At 46.3% G+C, this 25,251-nt stretch overlaps 2 protein-coding genes across 3 annotated transcripts in view; both read right to left on the bottom strand.

Moving 5' to 3' along the window:
• RNPEPL1 (arginyl aminopeptidase like 1) overlaps positions 1–13,738 on the bottom strand; it is a 29,161-nt gene extending 15,423 nt beyond the window's left edge. The window contains exons 1-6 of the mRNA XM_032225124.1: positions 12,834–13,738; positions 5,808–5,948; positions 4,599–4,750; positions 2,110–2,226; positions 1,407–1,642; positions 392–505 (exon numbers count right to left, since the gene is read on the bottom strand). Coding sequence (XP_032081015.1) covers positions 392–505; positions 1,407–1,642; positions 2,110–2,226; positions 4,599–4,750; positions 5,808–5,948; positions 12,834–13,598 — 1,525 coding nt within the window. The 5' untranslated portion in view covers positions 13,599–13,738. The remainder of the gene's footprint in view (positions 1–391; positions 506–1,406; positions 1,643–2,109; positions 2,227–4,598; positions 4,751–5,807; positions 5,949–12,833) is intronic.
• Positions 13,739–17,827: 4,089 nt separating this feature from the next.
• The window catches only part of ABCC5 (ATP binding cassette subfamily C member 5), a 72,681-nt gene continuing 65,257 nt past the window's right edge, over positions 17,828–25,251 (bottom strand). For both annotated transcript variants that reach the window (XM_032225015.1, XM_032225016.1), the window contains exons 25-30: positions 24,582–24,771; positions 23,265–23,424; positions 22,657–22,735; positions 21,613–21,726; positions 21,159–21,323; positions 17,828–19,494 (exon numbers count right to left, since the gene is read on the bottom strand). In XM_032225015.1, the coding sequence (XP_032080906.1) occupies positions 19,393–19,494; positions 21,159–21,323; positions 21,613–21,726; positions 22,657–22,735; positions 23,265–23,424; positions 24,582–24,771 (810 nt within the window). In that variant the 3' untranslated portion in view covers positions 17,828–19,392. The remainder of the gene's footprint in view (positions 19,495–21,158; positions 21,324–21,612; positions 21,727–22,656; positions 22,736–23,264; positions 23,425–24,581; positions 24,772–25,251) is intronic.

The following is a 25,251-nucleotide window of genomic DNA, read 5'->3' as shown; positions in this document are numbered from 1 at the left end:
CTTAGCTGTTCCCTTCTCCTGACAGATCGGGAACAGGCTCCAGCTGTTCTTCTGCCCCACTGATGTCTGACTCTGAAGGCAGCTGATAACTGTCGGATGGCCCCGGCCCCCTCTCTGCCTCCGACACAGAGCCCTCATCAGAGCCTTCCCCAGACTCCAGGACTGGCCCATCTTCCTCCCCAACCTCCTCACTGTCTCGAGTCTGCCACCAGCTCCACTGGCTGCTGGCCAGCCACAACACTATCCCCCAAGCTATGATGAACCAAGACCTTGTTTGCTGTCTTCACCTTCTGCAAGTTTCATTTTGGTAATTCCTTGAGCAATCTACGCAGGGAAGGCAAAATCCGTTGGCTTGATTTAATAAAAGAGAAGGCCCAGCCCTCTTTCTTACCTGGTTCAAGTTTAACCTGAAGTTTGCTGACAGGATTGTCCTCCCCAAGGAGCTTCATTTGCCGGTGAAGGGCATCAAGGCGGAAGGCTGTCTCCAAGCACGTAAAAGCAGCACCTGTCCACATGCATAGCCCAAAACACGCGGATTTTAAGCCGAGAGTTGAAATTTTTAAACATTATGTGGCAGTTCAGATTTTGGCTGCCGTGATATAAAAACGATGCTAAGACTCCGTTGATGGTAAAGGGAAGTTGGAGGCCGTATAAGGCAGGGGTGTCTAACACAAGGTCCGTGGGCCACATCCGGAGCGCAATGTGGTCTGATCCGGCCTGCGGGCAATGTAAGGGGCTGGCCAGTCTGGCTTCAGCCTGGCCTACCCAATGCGAAGAAGAAACATGCCTGTCAGCTCTGCAGCCATCTTTCCTTTTGGATCTTTGGCCTGCCACACTTTCTATTAATGCTATGCATTTTCTATGGTGGGAAAATGGGAGTGGGGGATTGTACGGAGTGAGATGCTATGTAACCATAACAAAATTCCTTTCTGGAAAGCCAAGGTCATCCTTTGTCTCTGCACCTGACCGGAACTGGATGGGTGGAACTGCCAGCATGGCAGTGGGAGATTGGACCATGGGATGGACTTGTGGGTATGGGGGAAAGGTCTTGAACTTTCAACTAGGTGGGGAAACTGGGAAGCTTTCAGATTTGGGTTTTCCCAGATGTGCCAACATGACTCTCTTAATAAATTGGAACTTTGAGGAATACTTTGCCTTGGACTCTGATTTAATTTTGGATGCTATTTGGAACCCTGACATTGCCAGCAATTTGGGGAGTGTCGTGAAGTTGGCCATGTCCACCCAGTTGGCCACACCCACTCAGCCCTCCGAGGTCAACCACAGCCCTCATGCGGCCCTCAATGAAATTGAGTTTGACACCCCTGCTCTGAACAGATCCAAGCTGGCCTTGGCAACTCCTGCAATTTAAAGGCGCAACACGCAGGCGGAGTAACGATGGAACTTACCGTAAGTCTCCGTCGTGATTCGGCGCTGAGCGTAAGTGGCCAGCCCTTCGCTCAACCACATCTCTTCCCAGGTGGCGTTGGTGACAGCATTGCCAAACCAGCTGTGGGCCACTTCGTGGATGATGTCGATGATGAGAAACTCATCGCTCTCCAAGATGGACGAGATGACGAAGGTCAAACAGGGGTTCTCCATGGCGACGATGGGAAACGAGGGAGGGAGGAAAACGATGTCGTACCTGGAGACCAGAGGAGGGAGGGAGAGAGGGAGATCAATTGGTGAATCCTGAAGCCATAATTCTCAAAGCAGACAGATACACAGACAGCCGTAAAAATGTCGACAAGCATAAATAAAATTCCCCAGAATTTACAACGAGCCCTCATCTTACAACTACTTAAGTTGGGTTTTGCTCAATTTTACGATCTTTTTTGCCTCACTTGTTAAAGGAACACTGCAGTTGTTAAAATTAGTTGCACAGTTTTTGTGTGTGTTGAATTTATGTTTTGCCGATAAAGAAACCAAGTGGTCCTGTCCACCATTAAAATCATCTTTCCAATCATCCTCCATGTTTCTTCCCACTCGGAAGTGAACCCAGGACGTTTCTTCCAAAAGCGCAAAAAAAGAAGGGGAAGAATTGCCACCCCTCCACATGCATTTCGTTCCTTGCGTCCCATCCGAGACCTATGCATGCTATAATGAGCTTACCGGCCCCATATGTATGGACCGTAGAGGGTCTCTGCAGCGCTCAGCCAGTGCTCCACCCGACCTGAGAGTTTGCCGATGGCTGTTGACAATAGGCATGGCTCGGCCCAGACTTTGCTCCTGTTGGCAAAGAAAGCACAAAAACAACAGAGTAAATAATAGGGCCTAGGATGTTGTGGCCCACCAGCGGAGCTGGCAGAAGAGTCGGACAGTGAGGAGGTTGGGGAGGAACCTGGGCCAGTCCTGGAGTCTGGAGAAGGCTCTGGGGAGGGCTCTGTGTCAGAGGCAGAGAGGGGGCCAGGGCCGTCCAACAGTTATCAACTGCCTTTAGAGTCAGACATCAGTGAGGCAGAAGAACAGCTGGAGCATGTTCCCAGTGTGCGCATGCGCAGAGTTGCTTGATGAAGGGAACATTAAAGGACAGGGGTCAACTTGGGAGTAAGGCCACAGGTGGACGATGAATGGCCCCTCCCAGAGGGAATAAAAGGGGAGAGAAAGGGGAGTGGAGTTTGCAGGAGACAATTAGTTCACCTAATTGGTTTGTGACTCTCCGAGGCTCCTTGCCAGGTTTTGCAGATCTCGGCCTGGCAGCTCTCCAAGCCAGATGAGGTCTGTGAGTGTAAATCCTCCCTCGAAAGACTTTGCTGGAGGTGAATGAGCAGAATTCACAGTAAACTAATAAAAGGGGTTTTTGTCGGGACAAGGAGTTGGCTTCAAGCTCTGGGGGGAGCCTCGGTCAGAATATAGCAAGAATTTGGCCTTTTTTGCTGTGGAGGTGCAAAACTAACACCTAATTGCCCACTTTAAAGAAAGTTCCTGATTCCAATACAGGTAATACTCAACTTACAACACTTTGCCTAGTGACCGTTTGAAGATGTGATGGCCCTGAAAAAGGGGACTTATGGCCATTTTTCACACTTATGACCATTGTAGCATCCCCACGGTCTTGTGATTTACATTTGGATGCTGGACAACTGACTCACAAGTATTGACGGTTGCACTGTCCCTGACTCATGCGATCCCACCTTCTTTTTTTTTTTTTTAATTAAATTTTTTTTTAATTTTTAATTTAAAACAAGTACAACATCCTTCTTTACATGCTATAGAAAGTGTATCAGTCGGTCACAAATAAACTTTCGTACATCTCCTCTACAGTCAACAAACATAACTCATGTTAACTCAAGTGTTTTAACTCAGATATTCATACATATCACCATCGTCATATATCCATTTTCATTTGACTGTAATTATTATTTTAAAATATTAATAATAATAATACTCTTAAACAATACATGCCCACACCAGTGGGAAAAGAAAATCCCACCTTCTGACAAACAAAGTCAATGGGGAAGCCAGATTCATTTAACAATCGTGTTACTAACTCAACAACGGCAGAGATTCACTTAACAAAGGTGGCAAGAAGAGTCGTAAAATGGGGCCTAACTCGTTTTAACTGTCTCACTTACAAACATCCATTTTGAGCTCAATTGTGGTCGTAAGTTGAGGACTACCTGTACTTTACAATCGCATTGTTTAGTGATGGCAATTCTGGTCTGAATTGCACTTGTAATTCAAGGCCTCCCTATGCCAGCGATTACCAACTGGTGATCCGCAAGAAAATTTTGGTGGTCCACAGAAAAATTATTTCCATTTTTTATATTGCACTCAATCAGGGGTCCTCAAACTACGGCCCCTGGGACGGATACGTGCAATGAACGCTTGTGTTGCTGCAGGGAGTCTCCCTCTTTGGGGTCATTTTGTGGAGGTCAGAGAGGGGCAGAAATTCCGACTTGGGGTCTATCTCTGCCTCCTGGTGGGGGGCTTTGGGCGAAGGCTGGAGGGAAGCACCACTGGTGGGGAAGAGCCGGAGAGTCTCATTCCAGTGGGACTGCATCATGGCCTGGAACTGGCTGACCATCTCAGCCATCTGGGCCTCCAGGCGCCAGTACCTGGCCCTTACACTCCCACAAGTCTTTCCTCTGCTTTGAAAGCCTATGCTCCTAGTCCTCAGTGAGGTGCTTCTGCTGACCCTCCTTCTCGGTCAGATCCAGTTTGAACTGAGCTGTTTTGCCAACTCTTTCTCCTGGTGGCTGCTCAGCTCCAGCAACTGCTTCCTGTTGGGGCCCTAAAGAGCCCGGGCGGACAGGCAAGGAGTGGTGAGTAGAGACTGGCAAGCCACCCCTCCATGTGAATGACATAGAGTTGGCCACACCCATCCAGTCACATGACCACCTTACCACGCCCACCCAGCTGTCATTAGGCAGACCATTTTGGTGATCCGCGGGATTTTAAATTATGAATTTAAAATCCCGCCGATTTTAATTATGAATTTAGTGGTTCTTGAGGTCCCAAAGTTTGGGGACCTGTACGGCTTTCCACAAGTTGCTGAACTACAATTCCCAGCCTCTTCAGCAACCACAGTGGTTAAGATGACAGCCTCGCAATATCCCAGCCTTCCATCAACCCTGCTAAATCAGACAAAAGTGCCTTACCTGGGACCAACCTCTGCGGCAACAAGATCCCCGGCCACCAGAGCCACCAGGTAAGCAGGGATGGGATACTCCATGTAGAACTGGTATACGCCCTCTTCTTCCTCATAGGTACTTTGGGTGGCGCTCATTAACACCTGCATGCCTGCAGGGGCCTGTTCAAAAAAAGAAAAGAAAAACAGAATAATAAGAGTTGAAAGGGATCGTGGAGGTCTTCTAGTTCACCCCGTGGCTCCAGCTGAAGACTCCATACCGGGGTGAAATCCAGCAGATCCTGGAGAATTCTTAGTGGGAATTTTGAGTAGTTCGGAGAACAGGCAAATGCCACCTCTGGCTGGCCCCCGAGTGGGGTGGGAATGGAGATTTTGCAGTATCCTTACCCCTGACACGCCCACCAGGCCACACCACGCCCACCAAGCCACGCCCACAGACCCGTTAGTAAAAAATACTGAATTTCACCACTGCTCTATACCCGTGATGGCGAACCTATGGTACGCGTGCCACAAGTGGCATGCGGAGCCTTCTTTTGAGGCTGTTTTTTGCCCTCCGGAGACTTCCTTGAAACTTCCAGAGTGCAAAAAACCAGCCTTATGGGCAAACCAGAAGTTCAAAAACGGACTTCTGGTTTGCTCATAGGGCCGTTTTTCACCCTCCGGAGCCTTTAGGCTTCCCTGAAGGCTCCGGAGGGGGGGAAACGGAAAGCATCCTGAAGGCTCCTGAAGTCGAAAATCAGCCCTATGGACAAACTGAGAGTGACCATTCCCAAATTTCCGGGTTCCCCGTAGGTCCGTTTTTCGCCCCCCAGAAGCTTCAGGGAAGCTCCCGAAGCCTCCAGGGAAGCCAGAGGAGGGCTGTTTTCACCCTCTCTTGGCTCCTAGAAAGCCCTCTGGAGCCTGGGGAGGGCGAAAAAACCACGTCAAATCAGTGGGTGGGTTGTCGCGCGGATAGCATTATGGGTGTGGCATGCCCGCCCACGAGCCCCCCTGAGCTCCCCCAGTTTTTGGCATGGGAACCAAAAAAGGTTAACCATCACTGCTCTATACCCATGATGGTGAACCTTTGGCATGTGTGCCACCAGTGGCATGTGGAGCCTTCTCTGCAGGCATGTGAGTTGTTGCCCAGCTCAGCTCTAGTGCATACACGCAGGTGCCTCCCGCCGGCCAGCTGATTTTTCAGGCGGATTCTCTCTCAGCACACTGGAGAATGTCTTACCTTGACAACCGCGGAGTAAGTGCATTTCACAGCCGGCGTGTCAAAGCAAGGGAAGAAGGACCGGTTGCACACCGAATGGCCTTGGGTGAAAACAAATGGCTTGGAGTTGCCGTAGGTGAGCTCCGGATCCAGCCACCAGATCTGGCAGAAGGAATAGAATGAGGGGGAAAAAACAACAACAAATAGATCAAACAGATAAGTCTTCGACTTACGGCACGCCATGAAGCCCCGAATTTCCGTTGCTAAGTGAGGCGCTTGAGTTTTGCCCCCTTTCTTGCCGCAGTCGTTCAGTGAATCATTCCATTCGGTAAGTGAATGGATATGGTGGTTAAGTGAAGCAGGCTTTCCCATTGAGTTTGTGCGTCGGACGGTCGCAAAAGGAGACCAGGCGAGCACGGTACACTGCAACCGTCATAAATAGGAGCCAGTTGAGCAGAGTCTAAATTTGGATCACGTGACTGTGGGACTTCTACAACTGTTGTTAAGTGTGAAAAGCAATCATAAGCCACTTTTTTTTCATTGCCGTTGTAACTTCGAAGAGTCCCTAAATCAGGGGGTGCCAAACTTGGGAACTTTTAAGACTTGTGGACTTCAACTCCCAGAATTCCCCAGCCAGCATTCTGGGAGTTGAAGTCCACAAGTCTTAAAAGTTCCAAAGTTTGGACACCCCTGCCCTAAATGAACGGTTGCATTCTCGAGGTGGCGCAGTGGTTAAATGCAGCACTGCAGGCTACTTCAGCTGACTGCAGTTCTGCAGTTCGGCTGTTCAAATCTCACCGGCTCAGGGTTGACTCAGCCTTCCATCCTTCCGAGGTGGGTAAAATGAGGACCCGGATTGTTGGGGGCAATATGCTGACTCTGTAAACCGCTTAGAGGGGGCTGAATGCCCTATAAAGCGGCATATAAGTCTAACTGCTATTGCTATTGCTATCTCAGCCAACAGTGCTATTTACTGAAGATGACGGGATTTTAGCTCAAGGAAGGCTGGCTGGCTGGGAACAATGGGAATTTTACTCCATCTGGGGTGGGGTGGGGGGAACAATTTGGGGAAAGCAAACTTAAATGAGCCATGTTGGAGCAGTGGTTAGAGTGCAGTACTGCAGGCTATTCTGCTGCTTGCCTGCAATTTGGCAGTTCGAATCTCACCAGGCTCAAGGTTGACTCAGACTTCTGTCCTTCCGCGGTGGATAAAATGAGGACCCAGATTGTCGGGGGTAAAGAGGCCGATTCTGTAAACTGCTTAGAGAGGGCTGGGAAGCACCCATGAAGCGGTATCTAAGTCCTATTGCTATTGCTATTATTATTTTTATAACTAGATCAAACAGCCATGGGATGCAAGCACACCTCCCTGCCTCAGTTTAAGGACCCTCTCTAAAACTAACCTCCAAATACATCCTTTGTATTGTAAAAGTATCAGTCCTGCCTGAAGTAAATAATATAGAGCAGCGGCTGGCTGGGGAATTCTGGGAATTGAAGTCCACCCATCTGAAAGCTGACAACATAGAGAAATACTGATATAGATGCATTAAAAATAGAATTGCGTGGAACAATGTGCCGCCACCTTAAACTATGCTGCCTCCGGCCAGCCTCTTTGATCTCCTAGACAGAGAGAATAGAAAGTCTGGCCAAGGCTGGCATATTTTAAAATGGTGGCATGTCATTCCATGAACTTCTGTTTTTAATCCACCTTATATAAACTACTTCAGGCAGGATGGATAAAATGCCATCACCTAAGAGAGGAGGACATGATAGTGAATGCCAAATTAACAGTCCATCCCAAATGGAAAATGACCATCTCACAAGCCATCCATTCCCCCGTGTAAAAGCCTCTGAATCTGAGCACACTTATTTATTAAATTATTATTGGGGCTGCTAATTCAAATTATGTCCGGCCCCGATTTTCAGGGACCCCTGTACGTCGATGAAACATGGGATATTGTTTTCTTTCGCATTTCTATTCTTCTTCTCTTCCTTCCTAGTACCGATCTCTTCCCACTTATGACTATAACCATGTTGTATCTTTCAATTTATATTGTTTCCTAGTATGATTTTGCTTATTAGTAACCTATGACTATCACTAAGTGTTGTATCTTATGATTCTTGATAAATGCATTTTATTTTTATTTTTGTTCACCAAAGACAAATTCCTTGTGTGTCCAATCACACTTGTCCAATAAAGAATTCTATTCTATTCTATTCTATTCTATTCTATTCTATTCTTTTAATGTTGTACACCGCCCTGAGTCCTTGGGAGAAGGGAGGCATATAAATCTAATAAACCCAAACCTATTCTATTCTATTCTATTCTATTCTATTCTAATAACTTTCGGCAGTTCTTCCATTTGTTATTCCAAGAATCAGGTGCTCAGCCAATACCTAAAGAATTTTTATCTGAAGAAACAAGACTATTTATATCTATCCATGAAGCTATCTGAAAAAAATGAGAAATTGAGAAGTACAGACATTGCTGACAAAACAGAACTATCGTATTTTTCAGACTATAAGACGCACCGGTGTATAAGGCGCACCAAGATTTCAAAGAGATAAGTCAGGAAAAAAAGGTTTTGCCTTCCCCCACCCCTCAGAAGCACTCTGCAGGCTTCAGCAGGGCTCGGGGAAGGCAAAAATGACCCGGCTTTTCACCATAATAGGGGCATTTTCCCCTTCCCTCAGCCTGCAGAGTGCTTCTGGGGGGTGGGGGAAGACAAAAATGCCCTTTTTGCGAAAAATGGCCCATTTTTCACAAAAATGGGATGCGGGGTGAGGCTTTGGGAGGCCAAAAATGGCTGTATTCGGTGTATAAGACACACCAACATTTCCACTCTCTTTTAGGGAGGAAAAAGGTACGTCTTATACTCCAAAAAATACAGTAAACTACCCAAAATACAATACATTTCTCCCTGCTGAAGTATGGACAGTCCTCGACTTACAACCATTCGTTTAGTGACCGTTTGAAGTTACTGAAAAAGAGACACGATCTTTTTTCACACTTACGACTATTGCGGCGTCCCCGGGGTCATGTGATCAAAATTCAGACACTTGGCAACTGACTCACACTTACGACGGTTTGCAGTCCCAGGGTCACGTGATGCCCTTGTGCAACTTCCTAATAACTGTGTTACTAAATTAAACTGCAGCGATTTCAGGTAACAAACGTGTTAAGAAAGGCCACAAAAGGGGCAAAATGTCTTGCTTAGCAGTAGAAATGTTGGGCTCCATTGTGGTCATAAATCGAGGACTACCCTTGCGGTGCTCAGCCCAGTCTTCCATTCTGTCCAGTTTGCGTTGCAATGTGGTTTTGACGACCCTGGGACTCTGGGCCAAATATTTTTTTTTTTCTCTCCTATTGTCTTTTTTCTGACCTTCCTACAAAGGAAGTATTTACCTTTCCCTCCCTTGTTTGCTGAGGGTGAGAAGATTCATAAAGAGCTTTTTGCTAATCCAAGTCAATTTTGCTAAGTCATCCCCACCACTTTGGAAGAACTCTAAGAAGTTTTTTGGTTTTTTTAAGGCTTGCAGCTTCGCAGAATTTTTATTAATCTTTCTTTGGCTAAATTCGTCCTTTTTTTGTTTTTGTATTTTGATAACTTTTATATTTATAAATGCTTCCACCAATTTATACCTGAAGCCGTTAAGTCTGTAATGTTAGCGTTCCTCTTGAAACCCACCGTTACGATATTATATCGGCTATTTTCCAAACTTTGGGTACCATAGAGCAGGGGGTGTCCGACTCAATTTCATTGAGGGCCGCGTCAGGGTTGCATTCCACCTTCGAGGGCTGGGGCATGGCCATGTGGGCGTGGCCATCGTGGGCGTGACACAGGATTGTGTCGGGGGGCGGGGGGGCACCTGTGGTCGCCAAGTGCTAAGGCAGGACTTCCTCATTCTCATTACATAATATCCTTCCTTCCTTCCCTTTTTCTCCTTTTTCCTTCCCCCTTCATTCTAAATTCTTCTTCCTTCCCCTCTTTCCTTATTTTTCCTTCCTTGCTCTCTTCCCGTCTTTTCTTCTTTTTCTTTGTCTTTCCTCTTTGCCTTTCTCCTTTACTGACCCGCGTCGCATTTTGGCTGCTAGAGTGCTGCAGAAGACCCTCCGGGCCCAAAACGGGCTAGGTCCCTTCCAATTCTGCTATTGTATTGCATTGTAATTGGTTTCCATGGGTTGCTTCTATTGATATTTACGGCAATAGATATGAAAATGGAGAGATTTATAATGGAATAACAAGAGCTGGAAGGAAGCTTGGAAGTCTTCTAATCCAACACCCTCTGCTCAAGCGGGAGACCCTGTGCCATTCCATATAAACGGCTCTCCAATCTCTTCTTGAAAACCTCCAGTGATGGGACACTCACAACTTCTGAAGGGGAAAAATTCTGCTGATTAATTGTTCTGCCTTAGTTCTAGATTGGTTCTCTTCTAGATTAGTTCCCATCCATTGCTTCGTGTCCTACCTTCAGGTGCACTGGAAAATAGGTCGGCCCCCTCATCTTTGTGGCAGCCCCTCAAATATTGGAACGCTGCTATCCTGTGTCGCCTAGTCCTTAACAGATATTAACAGAGCTGGAAGAGACCTTGGAGGTCTTCTAGTCCAACTTCCTACACAAGGAGGAGACCCTATGCCATATTCCAGACAAATGTCTCTCCAATCTCTTCTAAAAAACCTCCAGTGTTGGAGCAACCACAACTTCTGGAGGCAAGTAGTTCCACTGGTTAATTCTTCTCACTGTCTGGAAATTTCTCCTTAGTTGTAGGTTGCTTCTCTCCTTGCTTAGTTTCCATCCATTCCTTCTTGTCCTACCTTCAGGTGCTCTGGAAAATAGGTTTGTCCCTTCATCTTTGTGGCAGCCCCTCAAATATTGGAAGACTGCTTATCAAGTCTCCCCTAGTCCTTAACAGAATATCAGAATAACTATGACTATCATTAAGTGTTAAGAACCTTATGATTTGTGAGAAATGTATCTTTTCTTTTACGTACACTGAGAGCATAGGCACCAAAGACAAATTCCTTGTCACACTTGGCCAATAAAGAATTCTATTCTGTTAGAAATAGCTTTTCCCTCAAGCCATCACTCTGCTAAACAACGAATTCCCACAACACTGTCAAATAATTTACTAAGATGTATTATTATTATTCTTCCCATCCTTCTGAGTACCTATCTCTTCCCACTTATGACAATAATCACGTTGCTTGTATCTTTCAATTTATATTGCTTTTATGTGTTTCCTAGTACGATTTGATGGCTTATTAATAACCTATGACTATCACTAAGTTTTGTATCTTATGATTCTTGATGAATGTATTTTTATTCTCCTTATGTACACGGAGAGCATAGGCACCAAAGACAAATTCCTTCTGTGTCCAATCACACTTGGCCAATAAAGAATTCTATTCTATTCTATTCTATTCTATTCTACTCTACTCTGAGTTGGAAGGGACATTCTCACTGCTTGGGAAGTGGTTTTCTAGTTCAACCCCTCATATAGCATTTAAGACAAATGGTTCTCCAATCTCTGCTTAAAAACCTCCAACGTTGGAGCACCACAATTTCTGGTGGCATGCTGTTCCACTGGCTCACTGTCCTCACTGTTAGGAACTTTCTCCTTAGTTCTAGGTTGCTTCTCTCCTTGATTAGTTTCCATCCGTTGCTCCTTGTCCTGCTTTCAGGCGCATTGGAGCATGAGACTACTAAATTCATAATTTTAAATCCCGCAGACCACAAATAAGTTTTTTTTTAAAAAAAAGATAAATAGCATTTAGTGCAATATAGTAAAGGTAAAGGTTCCCCTCGCACATATGTGCCAGTCGTTCCCGACTCTAGGGGGCGGTGTTCATCTCCGTTTCAAAGCCAAAGAGCCAGCCCTGCCCGAAGACATCTCTGTGGCCACGTGGCCGGCATGACTCAATGCTGTTACCTTCCCATCAAAGGTGGTCCCTATTTTTCTATTTGCATTTTTACCTGCTTTCGAACCGCTAGGTTGGCAGAAGCTGGGACAAGTCATGGGGAGCTCACCCTGTTAGGCAGCGCTAGGGATTCAAACCGCCGACCTTTCTGATCGACAAGCTCAGCGTCTTAGCCACTGAGCCACCATGTCCCTTATTTAGCGCAATATAAAAAATGCAAAAAAATTTTTTTTTTGCAGAACACCAAATTTTTCTCACGGGTCGCGACCGCTGCTCTGGCCCCCCTTCTTCTTTGTGGCAGCCCCCCCAAATATTACAACACTGCTATCATATCTTAGGGGCGCACATAAGAGTGACCAGGGTGCCCTAAAGTCCTTGTCCTAATCTCCCCATTTATTTGCACCCATTTCCTGTGTGTCTTATTCATGTTTTATTCTTATTCCTGTTATCTTGCACATGAGCGACAAACTAAATAAATTGAACTAAATAAAATGAGCCAAATAAAATACACTAAATGAATTGAACTAAATAGACTAAATAAAATGCACTAAATAAAATGAACCAAATAAAATACACTAAATGAATTGAACTAAATAAACTAAATAAAATGCACTAAATAAAATGAACCAAATAAAATACACTAAATAAATCGAACTAAATAAACTAAATCAATTGAACTAAATAAAATGAACCAAATAAAATACACTAAATCAATTGAACTAAATAAACTAAATAAAATACACTAAATAAAATGAACCAAATAAAATACACTAAATCAATTGAACTAAATAAACTAAATAAAATACACTAAATAAAATGAACTAAATACACTAAATCAATTGAACTAAATAAAATGAACCAAATAAAATACACTAAATGAAGTGAACTAAATAAACTAAATAAAATACACTAAATAAATTGAACTAAATAAAATAAATAAAAGAAAATAAAAATCATGACCACCCCTTTAAAAAAAAACCACCCTTTTTTAAAGCATTGATCCATCTGCCTTCGGGGAGCCTTTCAAGGGGTCTCAGGGAGCGTCTCGTCCTCGAACGGCCCCCGCTCGGCCATCTCACCCCAGCCGGCGGAAAACAGCCTCCCACCCCGGGGCCTCCCCACTTACCGCGGGGGCATCCACGGTGGTGTAGCGGACGATGATCTGGAAGGGCCGCTGCGGCTCCAGCGAGGCCGGCAGGGAGATGCTGAGCGCCGAGCCGTAGTCGGTGAAGGGGTCCAGGCGGAAGAAGAGCGGGCAAGGGGCGCGGGCGGCGGGCGCCGAGCGGGGGAAGGTGGGCAGCGGCGGCGCGGGAGCCTCGGCGCTCTCCAGCGGGGCGCAGGCCCAAGGCCCGGCCGGCGGAGGCTCGCCCCACGGCGGCGGGGCCACCTCGGCCGGGGCGTCCCGCAAGGGCTCCGGGGAAGCCACCAGGCCCGGCCGGTCCCCTTCGGGCGGCGCCTGCCCCAAGGCCGAAAGTGCGCTGGCGGTGCTGAGCGGGCAGTGCGGGTGCGGGTGGCCCGCGGGGGCCGAAGACGGGCGGGCGGGCGGAGGAGGAAGGGCACCGCGGCCCGGCTCGCCTTCAGCGCCGCTCCCGCCGGAGAAGATGAAGCCGCAGCGGGCCTCGCCGGCCGGACAGGCCCGGAAAGCCACCGAGGCCACCCGCATGGTCGGGTGCGCGTCCAAGACCAGGACGCGGGGCCGGCGGGCTTCCCCGGCCGCCTCTTCTGGCTGGGCCCCGCCGGGCGCCGGCCGGGCGCACAGCTCCAGCACCAGGCAGCCGGCCAGGGCGCGGGCCTCAGGCCGCAGGTCCAGCCCGAGGCGGAGGTGGCGGAGGCGGAAGAGCGCGGCGCTGGAGGCCGAGGCCACGTCCGGGAGCGTCTCGGGGGCCGCCATGGGGCCTAGGTGAAATCCATGGGCGGGCGCGGGAGGCCCGGCGGCGGCCGACGACTCACCCAGGCCGCCCGGGAAGCCGCTCGCCGGCGCCAGGAAGAGGCGAGGCCCAGCCGGCCTCTGCCCCGAGCGGGGCGCGCTGCGTGCGGCTGCCGGAGGAGGAGAAGGAGGCGGCGGCGGCGGCGCTGGGCGGCGCCCGAGAGCGGCCTTCGGACGCGCGCCCTGCCTTGGCCGGCCGTTGGACGGGCAGCCTCGAGCTTGGGCCGAGCCCGGGGCCTTATTGGTCCCGGCGGCGGAGTTCAGCCCTCAGGACGCCCAGAGACAAGAGGGAAGGCCCGGCGCTTGGGAGCGCATGGGGCTTGGGAGGCAGGAGGGATCGATCCCCTCCTTGGATCTGGCCGAAGGATCTCCCGGGGGGGGGATCGAGTGGTCCCGCAGAAGGTGAGCAGGGTGGGAAGGAGACTTTTCTTTCAGCAGGGATCGACTGGTTTGCCAGAAGGAGTTGGAAGGCAACCGATTTAACAAGAGTTGGAAGGGGCCTTGGAGGTCATCTAGTCCACCCCCCTGCCCAAGCAGGGGACTCTACACCTGCCTCTACCTAGGATCAAACTCACAACCTCCTGATTGTGGGGCAAGGTCTTCCAACCCCCTCTTCTAGTCCTGCTCAGGCTGGAGACCCTTGTGCATGTAGTCCTCGACTTACAACAGTTTGCTTAGGGGGAAACGGGGAAACCAGATTCACTTTACAACCGTGTTACACTATGGCTGCAATGATTCACTTAACAAACGTGTTGAGAAAAGTCGTAAAACGGGGTTTTGATGTCTCGGCAACATCAATTTTGGGCTCAGTTTTTGTCGTTAGTTGAGGATTACCTGTACTATCTCAGGCCTGGCAAGGTGGCTCACTGGCTAAGACGTTGGAGTTGTCGATCAGAAAGGCCACAGTTCTGTGGTTTGAATCCCCAGTATAGGTCTCCTGCATTGAGCAGGGTGTTGGACTAGATGACCTCCAAGGTCCCTTCCAACTCTTGTTAAATCGGTTGCCTTCCAACTCCTTCTGGCAAACCAGTCGATCCCTGCTGACCTTCTGCGGGACCACTCGATCCCCCCCCCCCCGGAAGATCCTGTTAATCAGGTTGTGCCTTCTCTCCTTTAAAAACTTCCAGAGTTTTGAAGATGGGCCATGAACAATGGTGGAGTGACTCCCAAAGCAGTAATTCTCAACCTCGAGAACTTCAAATCCCAGAGTTCCCCAAGCATTGAAATCTAGAGAGATCTCTCCCAACTTTCAAGCATTTGTTTAGTGACCTTTGAACTTGCAACGGCACTGAAAAAGGTGACTTATGACTGCTTTTCACACTTACGACCATTGTAGCATCCAATTCATGTGATCAGACCGTTGTTTGGAAAGACAGATGCTGAAGCTCAAATATTTTGGCCACCAAATGAGAAGAGGACTCCATGGAAAAGACCCTCATGTTGGGAAAGAGGGAAGGCAGAAGAAGAAGGGGACGGAGAGGGTGAGATGTTTCAGATGGTGGTCATCGACGCAATGAACATGAATTTGGGCAAACTCAGAGACAGTGGAGGACAGTGGGGCTGGGAGGAGGGGGGCTGGAGTGCTGTGGTCCATGGGGTTGCGAAGAATCAGACAGAACAACTCCATGCATTTTATACATTTTCTAATCCATTGTAATTTAAATAAACAAATAGAAACTGAAGCAGGAGATCCTATACCCGGGATGGCAAACCTATGGCACGCATGCCACAGGTGGCACACAGAGCCATTTGTCAGGGCACACGAGGCATTGCCCTGTCAGCTGGCCAGTGCGCATGTGCACACTGGCCAGCTGAGTTAAGCCTTTTTTTGAAGCCATTTCTCACCCTCTCCAGACTCCAGAGGCTTTATAGTAGCCTGGGGAGAGCGAAAAGAGCCTCCCCCCACCTCCGGAGGCCTTCAGGAGCTTCTCTGGAGCCTGGGGAGGGCGAAAAAAGCATGCAAAAAATGGGGGAGAGCACCTATCATGCATGCACGATAGCCAAAAAAGGTTCACCATCGCTGCCTTATACCATTTCAGACAAGTGGCTTGTCCAGTCTCTTCTTAAAAACCTGCACTGATGAAGCACCCACAGCATCTGAAGGCAACTTCCCTTCCACTGTTTAATTGTTCCCACTGTTCTGAAGTAGCAATAGCAATAGCAATAGCAGTTAGACTTATATACCACTTCATAGGGCTTTCAGCCCTCTCTAAGCGGTTTACAGAGTCAGCATATCGCCCCCACAGTCTGGGTCCTCATTTTACTCACCTAGGAAGGATGGAAGGCTGAGTCAACCTTGAGCTGGTGGGATTAGAACAGCTGAAGTGGCCTGCAGTACTGCACCCTAACCACTGCGCCATCTCGGCTCTCCTTAATTCCTCCTTAATTCCAGACTGCTTCTCTCCTTGATTAGTTTCCACCCATTTCTTCTTGTCCTGCCTTCAGGTGCTTTGGAGAATAAGTTGGCCCCCTCTTCTTTGAGGCAGCCCCTCACCTATGGGAAGACTGCTACCATATCACCCCCAGTCCTTCTTTTCCCTAGATTGGCCATATCTAATTCCTGCATCTGGTCTTCATGTGTTTTATCCTCCAAATCACCTTTGTTGCTTTTCTCTGCACTCTTTCTAAAGTCTCAACATCCTTTTTTATATTGTGGTGACCAAAACTGGATGCAGGATTCCAAGTGTGGCCTTTATGAAGTGGTATTAACACTTCACATGATCTTGATTCTCTCTATTAATGCAACCAAGGATTGCATAGACACTTTTTGGCAGCTGCCACACACTGCTGGCTCATACTTAAATGATTGTCCGCTTGGACTCCAAGATCCTTCTCGCAGATACTACTATTGAGTCAGGCACCACCTTTTTAACAGGCTAAAGTTAGAAGTCTTGTACAATCTTATACAAAACATCAAGTACCACAAAAGGTATCCGTCTTGTTGATCATTGTCTCCTCTGTGAAATGTTAGCATTAAGTGTTAAGATTGTGGTTCTTTTTTTCTGGTTGCAAGTGAATAGGTTGACACACACACCCCTTCCTTGTGGCAGTCCCGTCAAATACTGGAAGACTTCTTTCATGTCCCCCACTAGTCATCCTTTTCTCTAGACTGGCCAAACCCAAATCCTGCAACCGTTCTTCATATGTCTTAGTCTCCAGGCCTTTAATCATTTTAGTTGCCCCTTTTTTTCCTTGCCCTTTTTTCAATATCTCAACATCTTTTTTTGTAGTCTGGTCACCAAAACTGGATGCAGTATTCCAGGCGTGGCCTTACTAAGGCTAGTACGACTTAATTCTAGGCTCAATGATGGTCCTAAATTGAGGACTACCTATATAGTATAAAGAGTTGCATGCAAAAAAGGGAAGTATGGTTTTTAGACTTCACAAATTTAGAATATACAAATGTCTTGACGGGTATCGCAGGAAAGCAGGAGAGGATCACTTCCCAGATTACAGGAGGCTGGGTTTAATCTGCATGTAAGCAAGATTTTACTTGAACAATAGAAAAAAATATTAAGAGTAGCAATAGCAATAGCAGTTAGACTTATATACTGCTTCATAGGGCTTTCAGCCCTCTCTAAGCGGTTTACAGAGTCAGCATATCGCCCCCATAGTCTGGGTCCTCATTTCACCCACCTCGGAAGGATGGAAGGCTGAGTCAACCTTGAGCCGGTGAGATTAGAACAGCCGAACTGCAGATAACAGTCAGCTGAAGTGGCCTGCACCCTAACCACTATGCCACCTCGGCTCTTACTACATATAGAGTAACTATATGGTGGTGACATTTCAGACAGATTTAAACATCCATCTTAAACTATGTGTCATTTAACTAAGGACTTAGTAAATCTGTGTTTTTTTTCCCTTTTCTTTGCTAATGTATCCATTTTATGTTTGCACTTTATTCTTTTGTGTTTTTTAAAATCTCTTTTTAAAAATCAATTAAGTAATACATTTTAAAAGCCCTATGGATTATTGAACATACCACGAAGGCCAGGTTCCGTTTTCATGCAAAGCAATAAGCGTGAAACGTCTTTAGGAAACTGCAATATAACGTGCTAAATAAAAGAACATAAGCTATTAAATTTAACCGTATCCCTAAATTATGGCTGATTAAATGGCAACAGTACACAGCTCATCCCAGCTGCTTCGCGGGAGAAAACTCAGTAAAATGAAAGGGCACACACGTCTTTACAAAAACCAAAATAACTTTTATTCAGTTTTGCAGATGTCCGTCTCGACAAGACAATTTGCAAACATGCTAAGGCTATAAAATGTCCAGCTGGACAAAAACAGACCAACAAACATGCAGTGCTGACCGATCGAAACAGCTATTACGAGACTGACCACGCCCGTCTGGGCTACCGGTCCCATACAACACAGATGGTGTACAGTAACCATGGTAACGTACAACACAGGACCAGCAACCTGAGGTAGGCCTCTTTACAATTAGAAAACGAAATTCCCTACACCAGTGTCAGAACCTGATCAGGTGCCTGCTAAAAGCTGCAAGATGCCGAGGATGTAATAGTTCCATTAATGACTATGCAAGAGCAAAATTTTGTGCACATACAGTCGGGTGAATGAATAACGATTTTAAAAAGTACCAAAGTGTCTAGAGAACTTTTCCGAAATAAACGTGAATATCTCAAAAGTCTGCATCTCGGCAGAGAAACGCCATAGGAAGTAGCAGGGTCCAGTCTAAAAAAAGATTTAGCTGCGACAGCTTGGGAATAACGCTGTACGTCAAGGGAAAAGATCTGCGGACTTTTAACTCCCAGAATTCCCCAGCCAATATGGCCGGCGGAGGAATTCTGGGAGTCGAAGTCCACAAGTCTGAAAAGTTGCCCGCTTTGGAGATCCCTGCTGCATATGCTTTGGAGAGGTTCTTTTGCTTAGCAAAATGGGAGTGGCTTGACCGTGTTGGATGAAATAACAGCCAGCCGACTGACGGTGTCATTGTGTGCACCCAGGTGAATGCACTGGGTTCAAAGCTACCTGAGTTTTGTGATGGGCCCTTCACTTCCTGCTATAGTTAAGTATTTGCTAACGAAACCACCCCAAGGGAGGGGAATGTTAAAGCCCTCCAGGTCACAGTACCATGAGAAACTGTGGCTCCTGTCTTAACAATTGTCAAGGGTCTTCTTGACTGCTGTCTTGTCCCACATGCCTTACATGGGAATGATGAAAATAGGAGAGGGAGGGGGAGTTACACGAAACTTTCATTTCCACCCGGAACTTAGGGGTGAGTGGAAAGAGCCCCAAGCCAGGCTCCCAACCCCACTAAAACGGTACAGAGGGAAAAAAAATAGGATAGAAAAGAATATGCACTGGTATTAACCACAGCGCTCATTTTAATATAAAATAAACAGCTTAACATTTCCACTGTAAATATAGGCTATGTACAGAATTCTGTATAGATATAGCTACATGTATAAAGCTTCAATATAGGCCTCTGGATACATTTATAACGTGGCTCCCTGAGCCACTTCGTAGAGTGCATTTAATAGCAAAAAAATTAGTAAGAAGAATACGAAATAAATACCATAATAAAAACTATGAAGAATCTTCCTTGTAGTGCTTCCCCCCCAACCCACCCCCCGACAAAAAGAACTCAATCCTGACCCACGATCCTAAAAAAAATATATATTAAAAGTTGAAAAGACAACCTGCTTGAAAGACATGAAAATGGAGGGAGGAACATCCCTGCCACAGGCAGAGGAGGATTACACTCCATAATAAAGTGACTTTGCCCTGAATTTTAGCCCTTTACAGCAACCTTGTTTTCTACAGCCGCAAACATGGCGAAGAAGCGGGAATTGTCATTGGACAGAAGAGCAGCCGGAGTGTCGAATTCCACCACCTGAAACGAACGGAAGAGGAAGGGCATGAAATGCAAATACACCGCAGGAGTAAATGCAGGTAGTCCTCGGCTGGCGGCCGCAATTGAGCCCGAAGTTTATGTCGATTAAGTGAGACATTTGTTAAAAGCGTCTCCACAACCTTTCTCGCCACAGTGGTGAAACCTGGCTTCTTCTGTTGACTTTGCTTGTCAGAAGGTTGCAAAAGTCGATCACATGATCAACCTTACAACCTTCATAAATGTGAGTCCCTTGCCCAGCGTCTGAATTTTGATTGTGTGCCCATGGGGGATGCTGCAACGCAGTGGTGGGATTCAGCCGGTTCGCGCCTCTTCGGGAGAACCGGTTGTTAACTTTCTAAGCAGTTGGGAGAACCCGTTGTTGGAAGGAATCTCATTTTGTGTTTTTCCCCACTTTACAGGGCTAAGAAAGGCAGGAAGGAAACATTCTGGTGTTGTTTCTAGCCTAATCTTTATTGCCCTGCTTACAGAAACTGCCTCTCCGGTTCAACCTTATTCCGTTGTAACAGCTAAGGTGAAGCGCCCATCGACATGAGTGACACTGAGTTGGCCACACCCACCCAGTCACAAGATCACCAAGCCACGCCTACCCAGCGGGTCATTAGGGCAGAGAACTGGTTGCTAAATTATTTGAATCCCACCACTGCTGCAACGGTCGTAAATGTGAAAATTGTTCATAAGTCACTTTTTTCAGTTGTAACAGTCACTAAATAAACTGTTATAAGCCTAGGACTACCTGTAGCATTACCGTTAAAAACCAGACTCAAATGTCTCCTATTCCTTTATTTTAGATAAAGGATTAGAGTTCCTTTAGGAGTGGTGCGATGGCAATCTTCCCCTATCTAAGGGGCTTCCACAAGAAGAGAAGGGAAGGGTCAAACTATTCTCCAAAGCAAGACAAGAAGCAATGGATGGAAACTAATCGAGGAAAGAAGCAACCTAGAACTAAGGAGAAATGTCCTGACAGAACGATTACTCATTTGGAGTCACAGGATTACAGAGTCGGAAGGGACCTTGAAGGTCTTCTAATCCAACCCCACCCCCACCCCAGCTCAAGCACCATTTCAGTCAACTGGCTGTCCAATCTTTTCTTAAAATCAAATATTCCAGCTCCATCACTGGCATCTCAGGCAAGCCTTTCCTATGATTAATTGTTCTCCCTATTTCCAGGTTGGATTTCTCCTTGATTAGTTTCCATCCACTGCTTCTTGTTCTTCCTTCAGGCCCTTTGGAGAATAGGTTCCCACATACCCTCTTCTTTGTGGCAGCCCCTCAAATATTGGAAGACTGCTATCATGTCACCCCTAGTCCTTCTCTTGGTCAAACTAGACATACACAATTCCTGTGACTGTTTTTCACATTTTTAGCCTCCCCTAATCATCTTTGTTGGTCTTCTCTGCACTCTTTCCAGAGTCTCAACTTCTTTTTAATATCGTGGCAACCAAATGATTCTAGGTAAACTTATCATTTTAGAAACATCCAGGCTAAGACCTTGTTTACATTAAAAGGAAGACTGCTGACTATGAATTGAACCAAATTATCTTGCAACTAATTGCATGTGAGGGGCAGAGTTTTGCCACCCGTTGAGTGGCTCCCGGTTTCTATGGTAACTTGCAGAAGAAAAAGGAAGTTCGCCGCTCGCTCACCTGTCCTTGCATCAGTACCATGATCCGGTCAGAGGCCAGAACCGTATGCAGACGATGAGCGATTGTCAGCCTGGTGCAGTCCGCAAAGGCTTCTCTGATCGTCTCTTGGATTAGTATATCGGTCTCGTTGTCCATGGCAGCCGTCGCTTCATCCAGGATTAAGATCTGTGGAACACAACATGAACTTTGTTAAAAATGTAGCCATCAACCTTTTCCCTGGACTTCCACAATGACTAAAAGAGAGCAGAACACAAAATGAAAGACCTAAAATGTAGAAAATATGCAAAGGGGCTGAGGAGGGAGGCATCACGGAACAGAGTTCCTCTCATTTATCTAATGAAAACTTAATTGTGCTGCATCGATCTTGGTCATCCTGGAATACAAGTAAGACCTGGATTCTTTGTTTCAAATATGATTGCAATAATTAAACCAATTAACCCAATTCATCACTCACCTTACAACGACGCAACAAGGCTCTGGCAATGCAAAGCAACTGCCTCTCCCCGACGGAGAAATTTTCCCCATTTTCCATCACTTCGGATTCAAGTTTCATGGGCAGCTGAGAAATCTTAAGTGAGAACGAAGCAACAGAACAAGGTCAAATGTGTGGTTCTAAACCAGAGGTGGGGAACGATGGCTCTTTTATGACTTGTGGGCTTGAACTTGAGTCAACGAGAATCAAAACAATAAAGCCCCCTTATAGACACTCAGAGTCACCATATAGGATGGTAGAGTTAGAGATAAAAAATTAATAAAGATAGATGGATGGATGGATGGATGGATGGATGGATGGATGGATGGATGGAAGGAAGGTAGGTAGGTAGGTAGGTAGGTAGGTAGGTAGATGATAGATAGATAGATAGATAGATAGATAGATAGATAGATAGATAGATAGATAGATAGATAGATAAGTAGATAGATGGGTAGGTAGGTAGGTAGATAAATTAATTAACAGATTCTTCTTTCTGTCCCCTCCTCCTCCTCCTCTTCCAATCTGTGGAAATTACAGAAAGTCCTCAAAGTACGACCAGAGTCGGGACTTGCAACTCCCATGGCTAAGTGATTCAGCCATTAAGTGAGCCGTGCCTCTTTTACAATCTTTTTCCCGTGATCATCAAGCAAATCATGCAGTTGTTAAGCAAGTCCAACTTCTTCAATTGATTTTGCCTGTCAGAAACAGGCTGGGAAGGTTGCAGATTGTGATCATGGGACCCAGAAACCGTTGTCAATACCTGCCAATTGCCAAACACTCAGATCACAATCACATGGCCATGGGGATGCTGTGAAAGTCATAACTACAAGGACCGGCCATAAGCCACTTTTTTTCAGCTCCTTTGTAACTTCAAATAGTTGCTAAATGAATTGTCATAAGTTAAGGACTATCTGTATTCCCTGAATAGCCCAGCAGTTTTCTGTGAAAAGCTGGCAAGATCTTGCAGTTATGGAACAGTGGAGTACTGGAACAGAACGGAATTTAACTACCAATCCTTGTACTTACACAGTCTTTCATGTGAGTCCTTTCCAAAGCCTCCCAGATTTGCTCTTCGCTGTACTGTGTGAAAGGATCCAAATTGGATCTACAGAAGCCAAAATAGAATAGCAAATTAATACCCATTCCCATCAAAATATAATCCATGGAAATTAAACCCTCTTCAAGGGCAATCCTATCTTGTAAGGAGTGAGCAAAAGGAAGGAGAAGCAAGAGCAGAATGGTTAGTTGAATATATGAAGTTACATTGACTGGAATTGCACACAATGAGCACATGTTGGCTAAGGAATTCTGGGAATTGAAGTCCACACACCTTAAAAGTTGCCAAGGTTGAAAAACACGCTTATCAACCTGTTGCATGAACCCAGGCACTACAGGTTGTAAAGAACAACTAATGGTCAATAACGTGAATCTATTCTGGTCTAGCAAATTATGGTTTAAGCACATTCTGTAAAGCCAGTTTCAGAATTATTTATCCCGGTAACCTCATATTCATAATGACTAATGAGCCAATCCCCCCCCTCTCCCTCCCTCCCTCCCTCCCTCCCTCTTCATTTCTATCTCTCTCTTCCTCTTTCTCTCTCTCTCTCTCCCTCTCTCTTTTCTGTTATACCAACCTCACAGTGCCACTGAAGAGGACTGGCTCCTGGGGGATTATGGAAAGCTTGCTCCGAAGATCTGCCAAGCCAATGTCACTGATTTTCACCCCATCGATTTTAATGCAGCCCCCTGACAGTTCCACCAAGCGAAAAAGAGCCATTCCTAAAGAGGATTTTCCTGGGGGAGGAAAAAAACCAAGGAAGTTCACAGTTGGCCGTCATGTTGAGGGACGTGCAAGATTAGCCTATACACCATGGATGGAGAACGATGGCCCTTTTAGGACTTGTGGACTTCAACTCCCAGAATTCCTGAGCATGACTGGCTCAGGAATTCTGGGACTTGAAGTCCAAAGTCATAAAAGGGTGACCGTTCCCCACCCTGCTATTTAATCTTTAGCCACCCTTTAGCAGCTGTTTCAAAAAAGAAACTAACGTGTTGCCAAGATTATTGTATTTATTCCAAACAATTCCGATAAAACTGGAAATAACATTTTGAGGAACTCAATAAAATAATACATAAATATAATCGGCAAGGGAAAAAAGCAAGAATTGGTTTGGAAATGATGCAAGATATAAGAAATAGAGGAGGCTTTGGGTTACCTAACTGGGAACTGTACTATCAGGCTGCTGTGGTCAGGCCTGCAGTTATATTCCTTTTAGGATCTTTGGCCTGCCACACACTCTATTATTTCATTACGCTGTTTCATTAGTGTAGTAATTGGGAGGGGGGAATAGAAAGGAGTAGGATTTTGGAATGCGTTGTTGTCATTCCTTTCTAGAAGCCCAAGGTCATCTTTTGTCTCCGCACCTTTGCACTTGACCGGAACCAGCTGGGTGGAGATGCCAGTGTGGAAGAAGAAGATTGGACCATGTGATGGATTTATGGGTGTGGGGATAAGATCATGAACTTTCAACTGGGTGGAATCCCAGGAAGCTTTTAGATTTGGGATTCCACATTTTCTGCCAACGTGTCTGTCTTATTAAATTGGAACTTTTAAGGATAGCTCTGCCTCGGACTCTGATTTAATTCTGCATGATATTTGGAACGCTGACAGCTGTATTAACAAGACTACCAAACCAAGGAATGCTTTTAGGAGAGGCTTCAATGAGGAATCTTAAGCAATACTTGTGCATTGCCTGAACAGACACTTGCTAATGTGAATTAACTCCCAACCCCATCTTCTTAAAACCTATTTTGGCACAGAAAATACAGTGGCAAATTGTTTCCTCTTTGGAAATAGGTGGGGTTTTTTTTTTACTTCTAATCCCTGCAAGGTGGTTCCGGTGAGCTTTAAAAACCTCTCAACAGGAGCAGCTAGAGCAGCCCAGCCTTACCTGAGCCGGTTCTCCCCACAATTCCAATCTTCTCCTTGGGTTTGATGGTGAAGCATACTTTTTTGAGCACAAGCGGAAGGTTCTCGCGATACCGCATTTCTGCATTTTCAAAGCGGATTTCTCCTTCGTGGGGCCAGTCCGGAAGGGGAGCCTTATTCTTGATGCGAGCAGGGGCCTCCAGGGAGAGAGTCTTGGAATCACAGAGAGAGAAGAGAAAAGGCGTCAACTACAGACAGCATTCTAGGAATGATTAACAGAATGGCAGAGTTGTGAGAGGACTTCTAGAGGTCTTCTAGTCCAACTCCCCGCTCAGCGGGAAACCCTATATTCCTTTCAGACAAAAGGTTGCACAATCGCTTCTTAAAAACCTCCAGTAATGGAGCATCCACAAATTCTGGAGGCAATTTCTGTTCCACTGATAAATTGTTCTAACTGTTAGGAAATTTCTCCTTAGTTCTAGGTTGCTTTTCTCCTTGATTAGTTTCCACCCATTGCTTCTTATTGTTCTGTTCAAGTGCTTTGGAGAATAAGTTGGCCCCCTCTTCTTTGAGGCAGCCCCTCACCTATGGGAAGACTGCTATCATATCACCCCTAATCCTTCTTTTCCCTAGACTGGCCATATCTAATTCCTGCATCTGTTCTTCCTGTGTTTTATCCTCCAAATCACCTT

Source organism: Thamnophis elegans, chromosome 10 (assembly GCF_009769535.1).
Source record: "Thamnophis elegans isolate rThaEle1 chromosome 10, rThaEle1.pri, whole genome shotgun sequence".
Lineage (NCBI taxonomy): Eukaryota > Metazoa > Chordata > Lepidosauria > Squamata > Colubridae > Thamnophis > Thamnophis elegans.
Note: the sequence above shows the minus strand (reverse complement) of the source record. Positions and strands in the feature narration are given on the sequence as shown.